At 38.1% G+C, this 14,751-nt stretch overlaps 1 protein-coding gene across 1 annotated transcript in view; it reads right to left on the bottom strand.

The window, feature by feature from the left end:
• Window positions 1-322: 322 nt before the first annotated feature.
• KCNMB2 (potassium calcium-activated channel subfamily M regulatory beta subunit 2) overlaps window positions 323-14,751 on the bottom strand; it is a 227,569-nt gene continuing 213,140 nt past the window's right edge. The window contains exons 4-5 of the mRNA XM_084875570.1: window positions 14,339-14,534; window positions 323-1,773 (exon numbers count right to left, since the gene is read on the bottom strand). Coding sequence (XP_084731696.1) covers window positions 1,489-1,773; window positions 14,339-14,534 — 481 coding nt within the window. The 3' untranslated portion in view covers window positions 323-1,488. The remainder of the gene's footprint in view (window positions 1,774-14,338; window positions 14,535-14,751) is intronic.

The raw sequence follows: 14,751 nt of genomic DNA, 5'->3' as shown, positions 1-14,751 counted from the left end.
TTTAATTACACATTTGAAGTCCTGATTATACCTTAGGGGTTTATTTGCTTATGAAAATTCAAACTATGAATTACAATATTGCAGAATACTTTCACTTCATCAGATTAGTTTCACCATTCATTTCACAGATACGATTTGTAAAATTTTGCAACACCTAGAAAACTACATTACAAAAAGGTATTTAAATGTAGATGAGAAAGATAGATGTTTGTCTTCGTCTTTTGATATTGATGTTAAATAAAAGATGGAATGTATTTGTTTAAAACCAATCCCTCATCCCTCCCTCCACCCCCAACCACAATAAGTAAATGGATATGTGAACAAAGGCTTTCTTTAAATCTGTTATTCAGTTCAAGTGTGTGTTAGGAAAAAAGGTCTATTTTGTATATAAAATCTAGCAACAAAAAAGGCAATTGTAAATAGAAAAATAAAACATGTAGAGGAGACAGATATTCTGCACACACAACTTTAAAATCCCAATAGGGGACATATGTTAGAGAGAAACTATACACTCACTAACTTAAACATAAATTCCCAAAGAGCAATATTCCAGTGTGTTCATTTGTCACCATAGATCTACCCATTGAAATAAGTCCACTAGTCTTGGCCAGCAAGTAGGACCTTAATTTTACCATCTAACAGTTCAATTGAAATAGAAGAGAGATTTTCACACAAATATCTTAGTAACATAGACTTTCCTGGATTGGAAAAGAGCATCTACTCCACATTCAGTCTGTTCACAGGTAACGAGACTCCTGTTAAGTGTCACCCCCTCACACAGTAGCAGGGTCTTACATGGAAAAGGGCTCTGTTCATTTTTTATTTAAGTCACAGGAAATGGTTATAGAATTGGTGAACGAAACAGCTTTCTTTTTTTGGAAATTAGTTTGAAAATCTGAAGTTAGGAATAGAAACTAATAACAGGAAAATAGCTGGCTGGGCCTCCCCCCTTCTTTACAGTGATATGGTAGAAACACGGGAAAAATGCATTAACATCTTTTTAGGAAATCTGGTCCCTTCACTTGCTGTGGGTCTCAGTTCAGAATAAGAAAGGAAAAACAGCATTTTTTGGCTGCAGCTCTAGTAAACAATGAATGATGAAAAATATTGCAGAAATGTCTTCAATACAGACCTTATCACATTGATATTGTCAACATTCCTCTGCAAGCCTTGGCAAATGAATAACTGAGCCCTATTTTGGTGGAATGAGAGAAGGAAGCACTAGTTCCAGCCTAGAAACAAGATTATGAAAACAACCAACCAACCAACCAACCAACCAACCAACCAACACAAAACAGTATTTTTTTCTCCTGAATAATAAAGACGTCATGTTTGCATATAGAACAGCTTTTGCATTATTGCTCTATGTATAAGAATATATTAAGGAACTCATAATAGACTGCACATTACAAACTTAAGGTTCTTTGGTGAAGAATGAAAGAAAACAGTATTTGAGCTTTAAAGAAAACAATTTCGTCCATTTTGCCTCTATCTATTGATCCGCTGGATCCTGTCACAGAGCAGGGAGAGGTACTGTGTGAGCTTCACCATGGCAACGATCACCACGCCCCCAGCCATCATACAAGTTGGCCAGAAGAGTGAGTGGAACAGCACATTGGAACTGTAGAGTTTGGTTAGGATGACGCTCTTCTGGTTTCCTTCTGGGTCAGAGTAGCAGGAAAAGTGTTGGTACTTCCTGAAGTTTTCCATGACAACACTCACCAGGGACATGGATTCTTCAAAATTTTTTCCACACTTAGGTATATAGGAGCACTGTGGAAAATGAGATAAATTGTTACCAGAAGATACAGTGTGCATATGTGTGTGTGTGTGTGTGTGTCCGTCCATGTGTCCGTCTGTGTCTGGTATAGGTGGATACTGAGGCCAACTTAATGATCTGTGGAATAACCATGATGGTTACTCTTTTCATATTCAAACTAGTGCCTCCAGAAACTCTAAGAATGCACACATTAATTAAAACAATGTTTTCAAAGATCTTGCCAAGATGTACTTTGATAGCTCACCCATATAAGTTTAAATATTGATTAAACTGGATGACATCAATGGATTCTTTTTGCCATAGCTAAGCATAGTGGGTATTAATTATTCCCTATGAACACACTTTTCTATGTGATCAGAATGTCAACCTTTCTGTCTTTTGTCTGTCCATAGCTGTTCGTGTAACATCAAAAGCTATCAGTTCTCTTAGGGAAAGTAGTTTTTCTTATCTTTTTGCCTAAATTAAGGCGAGCCACCTTGTTCACCTTACTACGATAGTTAAAAAACAAACACCCAACAGTTATACCCCTGGTGAATTTCTGACAAAGAATATCAGAAAGTGTAGGAATATTGAATAAAGAGCTCTGATGAATGTTTTATGCCCAGTTAGTATAATAAAGTATTTTTTTAAACCATAAACCTAGACAAATTAAAACAGTACCAAATCAGTTTTATATTCAACCAGCACCCACCTGAGAACTTTCAGTATCTTTCCTTTGAACTGTCCCCTTCTCTCTTTTTTATTGTATCTCTTGTACTATATATTTTTCCTTTCTTCCTTTCTATACACTTATATGATTGATTTAATTCTTTCTTTGCATCTCTTTTCCTTCCATGCCTACCACTTCCCTTACCTTGCTTTAATTTTCCTCTCCAGTTCCTCTTCTTGTCCTCCTTTCTCTCTTTCCTCTCTCTCTTCTCTGAATATAAATGACATTAATAAACTTTGCAGTTTTTTTTTAAAATTATAACTTATTGGATATATTTTTGAACACACTTTCCTAATTATAAAGCAGTCTCTGAAGAGATGAAATCTTTGTTACCCTCTTTTCTGGGTTGGTAAATGGGCAGTGACAAAACTCGGAACAATGAGTCTAACTTAAAAAAAAAAATTATTGATTTTTCACAGAGAGGAAGAGAGAGGGATAGAGAGCCAGAAACATCGATGAGAGAGAGACATCGATCAGCCGCCTCCGGCACACCTACTGGGGATGTGCCCGCACCCAAGGTACATACATGCCCTTTACCGAAATCGAACCTGGGACCTGTCAGTCCACAGGCCGACGCTCTATCCACTGAGCCAAACCGGTTTTGGCTGAATCTAATTTTTTAAAAAGCTAGGAAAAAAGTGATTTAAGTCACTTTTCTGGGAGATGTGTAAATCCTTAGTTAACTCTTTACCCTCCCTAAGATAACGTGTATACCAATAAGAAAAATCCCTGTCTCTTGTTATATTCATTATCAAATAATTAATGTAACTGATTTATCTGAATTAAATTGAGAAGGTCACTGGTAACCCAGTGTTTTAGTGTGATTTAGTAAACTATGCCCTCTCTTCAAAATTGTTATTTTTCTGTTGAAAAACTGTCATAATACTTATTTCATGAAAGGACAACAACAAAAAAACCACCTCACCCATCTTTTCTTTACCAACTTATTAGTTGTTATAAATAACCACATCTATGACTTTTGCAATGTGACTGACACTCCTGGGGTTGTGCAGTGCACAACTCACGTGACTCTGAGACGCCTAGGTACACCCAGGGGAGCTTCTGGTAGGACCCTGGAACTGCACCCTTTAGACCTGTAGATTTTACAGGAAACAACTATAAAACACATAGAGTGCCTTTTGCCAGTGGATTATGTTTGGCTCACTCTTTCCTCGGATGTTATTAGTGGCTACAGGGGCATCTTGGTTTGTTAGCCACGCTGTGCTATAATCATTGGATTATTTGACAGCAGGAAGATTCTTCGATTAGTTAAGAATGGAGGATGAACATGCTGTCTTTTATCCGTAAACCAGGCTTAAAGTAATGTTTTCATAACAAGAGCTGGTTGACAGCTTCAAGTCTAATCAGCTAAGAATAAATGTGAGTATACTCATAAATGTGAGCACAGCAGAGGCTGGTACTAGCACAACATTAAAGGTCTGAAAGTATCTCCAGGAAAGCACAATTTCTCAGTGAGTTATAATTTAGTACGAAAATTTGCCTATAACTACCATGAAGCAAATTTTCTACCAGTAGGATGCTTTCTGGATCAAAAAGATTTAAGGCAATAAATAGATACTTTTTTTTTCCTTCTTCAATGCAGCCATCATGCCTTTAAAAAATTTAAAAATGTTTTTGAAAGCAAAATATTAAAAAGAAAAATCACAGACAAGCCATTTGTGGCTGAATTCAAAGAGAGTGGATTTCAATTCCGAATGCATCTGGCTTCTGTATATTTTTGTGCCAAGACCGTTTATAGTAGATTCAGTGGCTAAGAGTACTAAGTTATTGAAAGGATCTCAATAAAAATGGCATCCCATTAAAAACGGAGGTTTTTTTTTTTCTTATGCTCTCATGAATTGATATGGCTTTAAAGTATTTTTCAAGAAGCGTTTGTCAGCCAAATGACAATAATTCTGGCACTAGATAAGATTTTTCCAAATAAAATGGGATATAAATTACTTTTGAGACCATCTAGCAAGGTCATAATTTTGCAGTGGTTCTCAACCTTCCTAGTGCCGTGACCCTTTAATACAGTTCCTCATGTTGTGGTGACCCCCAACCATAAAATGATTTTTGTTGCTACTTCATAACTGTAATTTTGCTACTGTTATGAATCATAATGTAATTATCTGTGTTTAGCAATGGTCTTATGTAAATATCTGTTTTCCCAGGCTGCTTATTGTAATTTCAAGCCATTAGGGTCTCAAATGTACACATTTGGAGTGGCCAGACGGGGCATATTCCATACCTGATTGGATTTGGGTCCTGAGGCCAGTGGTATATACAAGTGCAAATCCACATTGCTGGTGGAGCAATGATTCCTTTGCCTGGGTGTTTTTAACTTTTCTAACCTTGCTACCTGCCATCTTTTAACACACATAAACCAGCTCCTACTAAGTCTGTTACTGATCCCTGAAAAAACTACCCCAATCATTCCTTCACTTTTCTTATTGGTCAGATCTCTGTTGTGAAAATGAACATACCATGTGGTTTGACGAGCCCCTCCCTGACTTGTGTTCAAGAGATCTGGGTACCGCTTTTTTATAAGCGAGCTACTTGGCTCCTCAGAATCAACTTCTTTATCTAATGAGGTTAACAGAGCCTTCCTGGAAGGGTTTGTGTGAAGATTAAATGATGAATATTAAAAGCCTCACTGAATTTTCCCTAATGTATTTTCTTATTGGAATATCACACTCTCTACATGATCTCAAGTCTTTAACCAAGTGCACATATTAAATGATGAAAACTCTGAGGGAAAAACTCGTAGTTATATGGTTTTACAGGAGCAGTCCTGTTGGATGGCTCTTGTCTCATATCCCTTGTTTTTGTGTCCGAGGAGATTTGAGATTATGCTGAGTCATATATAGTATTCGAATTCTAGGTTTCTGTTTCCGTGGCTCAAATTATGGCCGTGTGAATGTTTCTGAGGCTGATATGAAATTGTGGTGAAGATTTAGTGACCTTATGAGATTTCATCATATGTTTCAAGGATAATTTGATGTGCTTGGTTAGATTACATAGAATGAGTTTTTTAACAAATGGAAACTGTATAGAGTGATCTATACTTAGCTGGAAAAATGTAATGTGGACTGAAAAAATAAAAATCTTGGCATTTTTATTGTATTATACATATTTATTGATTTCAGAAAGGAAGGGAGAGGGAGACATAGAAACATCAATGACAAGAGAAAATCATTGGCACAACTCCTACTGGGGATAGAGCCCCAAACCCTGACATGTGCCCTTGAATTTTGTTAATAAACTTTTCTGCTTTCCCAAATCCCTTAAATTCTCTTTAGTATTGAAAACCACAGAGATGGCCCCATAACATGACCTTTCCTCTCCCAGACGAGGACACCTGGCTCCTGTCACCTACCCCTGACTGTCCCTTCCCGACAGGGCAACAAAGGTCCAGCAATTGCATCTTCTCCCCAGTTCTTCGGAAAGTCACTGAACATTTTTTTCTTGGGCTCATTTCTAGAATCTTTTACACCAGTAGAGTTATTTTTAGTTTCATGATAGAAGTTTTGAGAAACTACCTCTTGAGCTATGCTTAGACATTCTTTGTAGGCCTGTGTGAAGCCCAAAGTGACAGGCCTTCACCTGAAAATAAAGGACGTGGGGAGGAGTGGGGGCCAGACAGGGGGGGGTGTTTGGTGAATAACCTCACCTGTCAGCCTCCTTTTCCATCTGATGGTGGGAAGGGAGCTATCAATTCCTAGGATCATCTTAGGGGAAGGGCTTGTTCTTTTATAAAAAGAAGGGTGTCTTATTTCAGAAGGGTTAGATGTTAATTAAACCCAATCACTATTGTCTCCAATGTGCCAGGAGGTGTGCTAGGCATAGGCATCAAAAACATAAACATGCCCTGGCCGGTGGCTCAGTTGGTTGAGCATTGTCCTGCACGCCAGAAAGATTGTGGATTTGATTCCAGGTCAGGACACATACCTAGGTTTTGTGTCGGATCCCTGGTCTGGGCACTTATGATAGGCATCTGATTGATGTTTCTCTCTCATCTTTCTCTCTCTTTCTCTCTCTTTCTCTCTCTCCCTCTCTCTAAATTAATAAAAACATATCATCAGGTGAGGATTAAAAAAACATAAATAATATAAGGTAGATCAATTAAAAGGAAACCAGAAAAGTACACAAACAAGGGTGGGGATGAAATAAATGTCACCAGGAATGAGGTTAAAAAGGCTTTCAGTAAAGAGTTTACCCTTTCCCAGAGGCGGGCCACAAATTTGCTCTGAGAACTCTTTAGTAGCCAGGACATTTTAGTTCACAATATCTATAAAATAAAAATTAAAACAAGCTCTGACTGGTTTGTATCAGTGGATGGAACATCGGCCTGCAGACTCAAGGGTCACGGGTTTGATTCCTGTCAAGGGCATGTGCCTTGGTTGCAGGCACATCCCCAGTGGGGAGTGTGCAGGAGGCAGCTGATTGATGTTTCTCTCTCATCAGTGTTTCTAGCTCTCTCCATCTCCCTTCCTATACAGAGAGTATACATATTCAGTAAAAAAAATAAAAAATAAAAAATAAAAAATATATATATATATATATATATATATATATATATATATATATATATATAAACATTGCTCATGTGAAACATGAATATTCTTTGTTCTTGCCCTGGCCTGTGTGGCTCAGTTGGTTGGAGCATTGGCATATGATCCTAAAGGTTGTGATCCTAAAGGATGTGTCCCAGTCAGGTTGATGGTGTGATTTCCTGGTGAGAATGTGTACAGGAGGCAGCCAATCTATTTTCTCTCACATTGATATTCCTCTCTTCCTCCCTCTCTTCTAAAACCAATTTAAGAAAATATTTTCTTGGTTCCAAAGTCAGATGGAACTTTTTCTAGTGTCCTCAAACAAATATTGTGCACATGTTTATTAAGCATGTATGATGTGTCAGGATTTGTCTTCTGTGCCAGAGGAAAAAAATCATCCCTACATTCAAAGAACGTAGATAGAGGTCACCAGCTGGCGGCCTTGGGCTGCTCTGGCTTCCCAGCACATTTTGGTCTTTTAAGTTTTTTGCGTATTAGTGATGGACAGAGGAGCTGAGAGGGTAAATTGGGACTCTATGTTATTTTCCTTTTAAGACTTCTTACTCTGTAAGAGAGTGAATCCTGCAAAATTTAGTTTACACTTGTTATTTTGTACTTCTAGTGTCTGTTTGATTTTGACAAGCAGGACTGCGTGAAATGTTTGGTAGATGAAAGGAAGATAGGATTCACACTCTGCTATGTACCTGTTTCTTTCAGTATTGAGACAGGTTCCTCCCAAGAGAGGTTTTGCCTTTTTGTGCTTTCCCAAGCTTTCACATTTATGACAGCATTTCTGCTTGATTTGGAATAGAGACGATACTTAAGAGACCCAGGAAACCCACTAACAGAATAGAAGCCATGTAGAGCCTTGGGATTAGTCAATTCCCAAAGCATTAACTCATGGAGCTCCCAGACACACGACATCTCCAATTAGCTGAGAGTAAGTCAGATAGGGAAACTGACCTTGCTCTTCACCAGGTTCCCCTTTCTTGGAAATTGGAAAGGGGTAGGTTTTTTCTCGATGTTTCTCTTCTTGATGCTCAGTATGAGTCTTCTTCAGGCACTTTCCTGCTTTCATTTATGCATAAAGGTACACTTAGCTGTTCTGGAATTCAGTTTTGGTGAGCAGTGACTGAGCTCCATTAATAACCAAAGCATTTCTGAATCTTTGGTTCATTGCAGTTTCAGCAAATGCCTAACAAATATCCCTAAAATTAAGGTGCTAGCTTTGAGGATGTCATATGTCAAATTTCTAGCAGGCTTTCTCTCCTCCCTGCTATCAGGTTGCACTTATATCTGTTTAATATCCACTCTCTGTAAACTGGTACTAAATATGCACCCCTGACCTTCCCTATGGATCACAGAGAATTCTATCCTTTGCTCATGGCCTTTTACTTAAGTATCTCCAGGATATGATGGGATGGCAGAAAGTTTCAGCTATTCGCTAAAATATGCCATCAAAAAGATAAATATTTCAAGGAATTTAGATTTTTTTCAAGACTCTTATCTTTCCTTTCTCAAGAGAATGTTCTAATATTTTCTCTTTAAGAGATAGAATGACAAAGTAAAGAGACTTAGATTTTTAATTCAGACCTCGTTAGTGAATATGTGACTTTGGGAAAATTATTTCGTTTTCTGAGCTCAGCTTCATTATTGTGAAGTGGAGGTATTAGTGGTGCTTAATACTTGGTATTTCTGCTGAAATTAAATAAGCGAGCTTCATGTAAAATATTGAGTACTATATTGCACCTGGCACTTTTTGAGCTCCTAATAAAATCTTTAGAAGTAGGGATTTAGTCAGGATTAAATGAGATAATTTTTGTAAAGTTTTTAGCATAGTGCTGGGCTCAGATTCATAGTAGACACGTAATAAATGTTGGGTCCCTGTTTTTTTTCACATTTATATTCTCAACTCAATTTTCTTCCCTTCTCCCCTTACCCTACTAATGCTGTACAGAGGAACTCAATAGGTACAAGGTTTGCTTAGGATTCCAGAATCTCACAGCATCCAAGCTCAAAGTGAAATAAAATCTAGAGTAGTGTTTCAGAGCTGTGTGGACACATTTTTAGTTGTCATAACTGGAGGGAGGAGGATGTTAGAGATCTAGTAGGTAGAGGCAAGGGATGCTAATAAACATCCTGCAACCAATAGGACAAGCCCCCACTCACCTTCACAGAAAACAAAGATTTATTTCACCCCCAAATGGCAATAGTGTTGACGTTGAGAAACCCTGTTCTAGATATGCATATTCTCAGGATTGAACTCAGAAGGCTTCAGAATGGGTGAGAAAGTGAGGGGTGACACTGGATTTGGAGTGGTAAATAGCTGGCTAATTTATGGAACTTATTCTCCACCAAAAATAGCTATCTTCTCCATGATAGATAAAATACCATTTATATGGTATTGTGCCACATACAAAAAAAAATGGTTATATATTTTTGTTTTGCACCAAAATTCACTGTAAATTTACTTTCAAACCAGATGGGTATGTTTTAAGAATCCTGGTGGGTAGAAATGTTTAAACTCCCAAAGCACTGGGAAATCCAACAGCCATAGTGAATTAACACTTAGCCACCGTTTAAGATTCCAGTGGTACCTTGTGACCAGGGGAGCCAGGGCCTTGAGCCCACTTGTAGCTCCTAGAGACTGTTAAGCAGGTAATTGCTGCACAAGGGGAGCCCACGTATCAGCTTAAGCAGCTTTAGCAGTAATGTTGACGAGAAGCTGGGCACTGTGTTTGCAGGCTAAGGAAAGGGATAGATGAGAGAGTATAAAAATTTAAAAATGAAATCCTTTTGGATATTTTTCTATAAAGATACCGACAGCTTGCTTGCTTGATGTCCTTTGCCTCCTGTTGTCTCAAATCAAACGTTGTCAGCAGTGACTTCTGTATCTGAATAAATATACCATTTTTTGGTAACTAGGGGGGGGAGCTATTATTTTTAGAGAAGCTTGGGGAAGGGTAATAGGAAGGAGATATCCACATAAAGAGTATTTTAACCACCCACTCCCAGAAATATCCCTGAATATTTTTCATGCTGGACTAAGATCATGGTCTAATGGCCTGCTGAAATGCAGACAACTGTATTTTCAATGTATATATTTCTATTTTTTAAAAATATATTTTTATTGATTTTAGAGAGAAAGGGAGAGGGAGAGTAAGATAGAAAGATCAATGATGAGAGAGAATCATTGATCGCCTGCCTCCTAAACACCTCACACTGGGGATTGAGCCCACTATCCAGGAATTCAACCATGACCTCCAGGTTCATAGGTCGATACTCAATCACTGAGCCATATTGGCTGAGTTATATTTCTGATTAAGGGAAGAGGAAAGCTATTCAGAGAGTGAAGAACTATCAGGTCAGGGAGGGGAGTCAGTGTTTGATGCCACCTTTCCCCTTAGGAGCATCTGCTGATCCCAGGAGAGGGCTGAGAGCCTGGAAGGCTGAATGGTATTTCTGACAGCCTTGCAGAGTGAGAGCCTATCAAGTGGCTCCCCTGATGACATCCCCTCATTCACTTTGAGTTGGGACTCGTAAGGGCTGCATCATAAAACTAACGGTAAACCTGAAGCAAACAGGTCCTCACAGGGACTTCAGTTCAGACTTGAATGTCTCAACTTATCAAGTCAGAATGAGATGGTCATTAATGGCTAATATCCTCAGGGGCCTGGAAGAGGCAAATGGAAATAAGTTTTGGAAAATATGACATCATTCTAGGATTAAATTATTGTTATAATATTTTAAAATATGATATCTGAAACCTAATAAAAATTAACCAGACATTATATAACATGAAAAAAAAATCCCAAGAGAAAAGAATAGGCACAGAGGGGCTCCAGATATTGAAACCATCAAAATAAACTTTAAAATAACTACAATTTACTTTTTTATGTCAAAGGATTTAAAATATAAGAATTAAAATATTATGGAAAAGTAAAAAATTATAAAATAAGACCCAAATGGGTGTTTTATGCATGAAAATTACAATAAGATAAATTAAGAACTCAAAGGATGAATTTAACAGTAGATTAATCAGAACTGAGGAAAGAAGTACAAATTAGAAGATAGGTCAATATCCAGAATAAAGCTCAGAGAGACAAAGAAAGGGAAAATAAAAAAAAGAATAAAACACACAGAGGATGCATTGAGAAAACCTAACATATGGCCAATTTGGATTTTAAGCAGAAGAAATGGGAGAGAATGAGAGTGGAGATAGTATTTGATGTAATAATGACGAAAAACTATCTAAAATTGACAAAGAAGATTACCTTCAAAGAAGCATGAACTAGCTTAAAGCTGATTTCTAAATAGTAAAAATGCTCACCAAGAGAGAATGGCATGTTTTCAACATGCAGAAAAAAAAATGACAAACTTAGAATTTTATCCTCAGTGAATGAAATTTTTTATTGTTCTTGATTAGTCAAGATTGCAAGTTGTAATTTGTAGGCTAAACACTAAAATAATAACAATAAAACAGATAACTTTCAAGAAAATAGAGGGGAAATGTGATTATAAAAATAATTGGGTAAGGAAAGGGTGATATTTTCAATAATGGATTTGGGCATATGGATGCTCATAAAAAAAGAAAAAAGAAAGAAACCCAGAAACTTGACTTCTGCATAAGTATCAATTCCAGGCTAATCATACTCTATGTGTGAAAAGAGAAACCATATGCTTCTAGAAGAAAACTTAGGAGAATGACTTCATGACCTAGTAGACACTTTAAATGGGATGCTCACATGCACAAAAATAACGCACTGAAAAATATAACATTTGGATGTATTAAAATGATAAACTTCCTTCTTTCAAAGACATTAAGAGTGTGAGAAGGCCACATAATGGGAGAAGATATTTGAAGACATATTAACCAATGGAGGTAATACCTAGATTTAAAGAATCTCTAGAATGTATGTGAAGAAGAAACACTCCAATAGAAAAATGGACCAGGGGTTTGAATGGATATTGTACAAAAGAGGACATCAAATGGCCAATAAGTAAATGAAAAGGCACTTGAGTCATGAGAACCAAAGGAAATATTGCCTCATTAGCTAAAATTAAAATGACATATGATACCAAGTGTTGGGTGAGGATTTGGAGCAATAAACACTCTCATATCCATAGGGTTGGTGAGAGGCACTTTGAAAAACCATTTGACATTATCTCCTAAAACTAAGATAAGTATACTCTATGATCTGGATATTCCATTTCCAGGTTTTGTACCAAGAGACATATATGAGAATATGCTTGGCTGAATTATTAGTAATGGTTTCAAACTGTAGAAAACTCACAATTTCTATCAACAGTAGAATGAGTAAATAAACTGGTATATTTATACCATGGGCTATACTACTTTAGTAAAAGTCAATGAACTACCACCAAATGGAATGACTCTAACAAACATAGTGTTATGTGAAGGGGGCCAGGCACAAAGAGAAATATTCTGTATGATTCAATTTACATCATGTTTAGAAACCAGGCAAGACTAAAGTACAGTGTTTAGGGATCTATGCTTAGGTGATAAAAAAAAAAAGTAATTGCCATAATACCAGGACAGTAGTTATCTTTGGCAGGGGGCAGAGCCGATAGTTATTGGGAGGAGGCATGAGGGTGTTTTTGTGATGCAGGAATGTTTTGTTTCTTTCCCTTGTATCAATAGTTACCTGGGGATATCTGTGATAAATGTTTGAGCTGTATACTTTCACTTCTTGCATGTTTCTACATGTGTGCTATAATTCACAGTAAAAAAACACACACAAGGTAATGGGACAAACAACAAACAAATGACCTACTACCAAGCTGACAGCAAACAAGATACTGGTGCTAAATTTTTAACTGAGACTTTCTGTGGTAGGTCCAATACCTGTTTATAGCCGTGTTTATGCATTCACAGGGCTGAAGTGATAAAATGTCAAAATGAGGAAATGGTACGATGTCCCACTTTTTTTCACGCTTATTCAATTTGGGCCAATTTCCAACTCCACGAAGATTTGGGAGTTTTATAGGCCTTCGTTGTTACAGGTCAGCTTTGATTTAGAAATCTGACCTGAGGGAAGATGTCAAAAAACACATGCTTTGTGGGAGAGCTGGGCTTTAAAGGTTTGCAGAACACGGCGAGGACTGGTATGGTTTGTGGCTACCACAAACAAAGGAAATCAGAACGGAGATCTTCAAAAGACGTTCCCTGAAATATTCATTATGTTGAGTCCTCAGAGATATTTGCAAGAATATCTTCTAAGTTATTGCAATAAAAACAAAATGTAGCTTTCCTTACTTTGTGCCAATATATCACAAAAGAAAGCCTATGTTAGAGTATCAAGCTTTAAAGCTCCAATACATACAATCTATGTCATTTAAGCGCTGGTAATTGTAATGAAAAGCTTTGGCAAGAAGGACAAGAGTTCCTGAGGTCAGTGTCTGGGTCATGAGGGCCATTTATCCTACTGGAGTGGCTTCGGGTTGTTTTGGCATGGGAGAGTACTCTGGCCTCTGAATTACTACCGCACACCCCAAACTAAATATGTTTAACTTCAAACTGATAATGGCAGGTTGGTTCTGCTGGCACTTTACTGGTCATCCCTGACCTTAGAACTACAAATTTTATGTTCAGCTTTAATACAATACACATTTGTGGAGCACCCATCCTGTGAACATGAACATATCAGGGCTGCAAAATGTAGCCCCTATGGACATAACATACATGGGGAGAGAGACACAGGCACACACACACTGACCTTGGATTGAAGGTCTGCCCTGTGCCAGGCACCGTGCTCTGCTCAGCACCTTACACCCTCTGCTCTAACCCTCACAATGACCTTGAAAGGTGACCATTGTGTTTACCTTTTCAGAGCTAAGGAAGCTGAGGCTCAGAGAAGTTGTGTTGCATCCCTAGGACCACAGGACTCAGGGACAGTGACCATGGAAAAGCCAGATACAGCTTTCCCTCAGGGCTCCTAGGTATATGACAAATAGCTAGTTTTCTGGCTGGCACAACTCTGACTGAGCTGTATGTTTACTTTGAGAGACTCAGTCCAGTTGTGTATAAATAAGAACAGGAGGTTTTCTCTTAGAAATGGAAGGAAAGGGTAAATCTGCACTACCACAGCATGAGGGAATGATTTGTCCACAACGTGAACAGAAAATAAATGTTTCCCAGGCCAGAGTCAAATAGTGAGTTCTGTTTACAGATGAGGCAGGGCCTGCTCCCTGGTGGTGCTTTCCTTTGAAATGCTGGCACAGGGGTCTTCAGAGAGGGGAGCTGGGTGTGGGAGCCCTGCGGGGGTGACCTACCTTCTGATTGATTTTCATCGTCTCTTCGGTGTGGTAGAGAAGGAGCTTTTCCCCTGAAGAAGTCAGGTTGACATACACCTGGAGGCAGGGGTACTGAGAGAGTTTCAAGCAGTCTGGGCCACAGCTGAAGGAGCAATTAAATGTTTCCGTGATGGACGCATTCAGCAAGGTGCACTGAGATTCCTCTGTCCACACGCTACAGGGAGACGGGGAGAGTAAACACAGGTCCAAAGCGCTCACAGCAAGGAAGGCTTAATTAGAGGGGATCATTTGTCCTTAGCCTGAAGCATCTTTTTCAAATCTATAATACGACCTAGTTGTTGAAAGTTTATGCTTTTGAGTAGAGCAGCTTCAGGCAAACCATAATATAAACATAGATAAGTTTACCTGGCGCCTGAGAACTCTTTCAATGA

Source organism: Pipistrellus hanaki (genome assembly GCF_964339955.1).
Source record: "Pipistrellus hanaki genome assembly, chromosome: 2".
Classification (NCBI taxonomy): domain Eukaryota; kingdom Metazoa; phylum Chordata; class Mammalia; order Chiroptera; family Vespertilionidae; genus Pipistrellus; species Pipistrellus hanaki.
The sequence above is the reverse complement of the archived record's forward strand: the minus strand, read 5'-3'. Positions and strand labels throughout refer to the sequence as shown.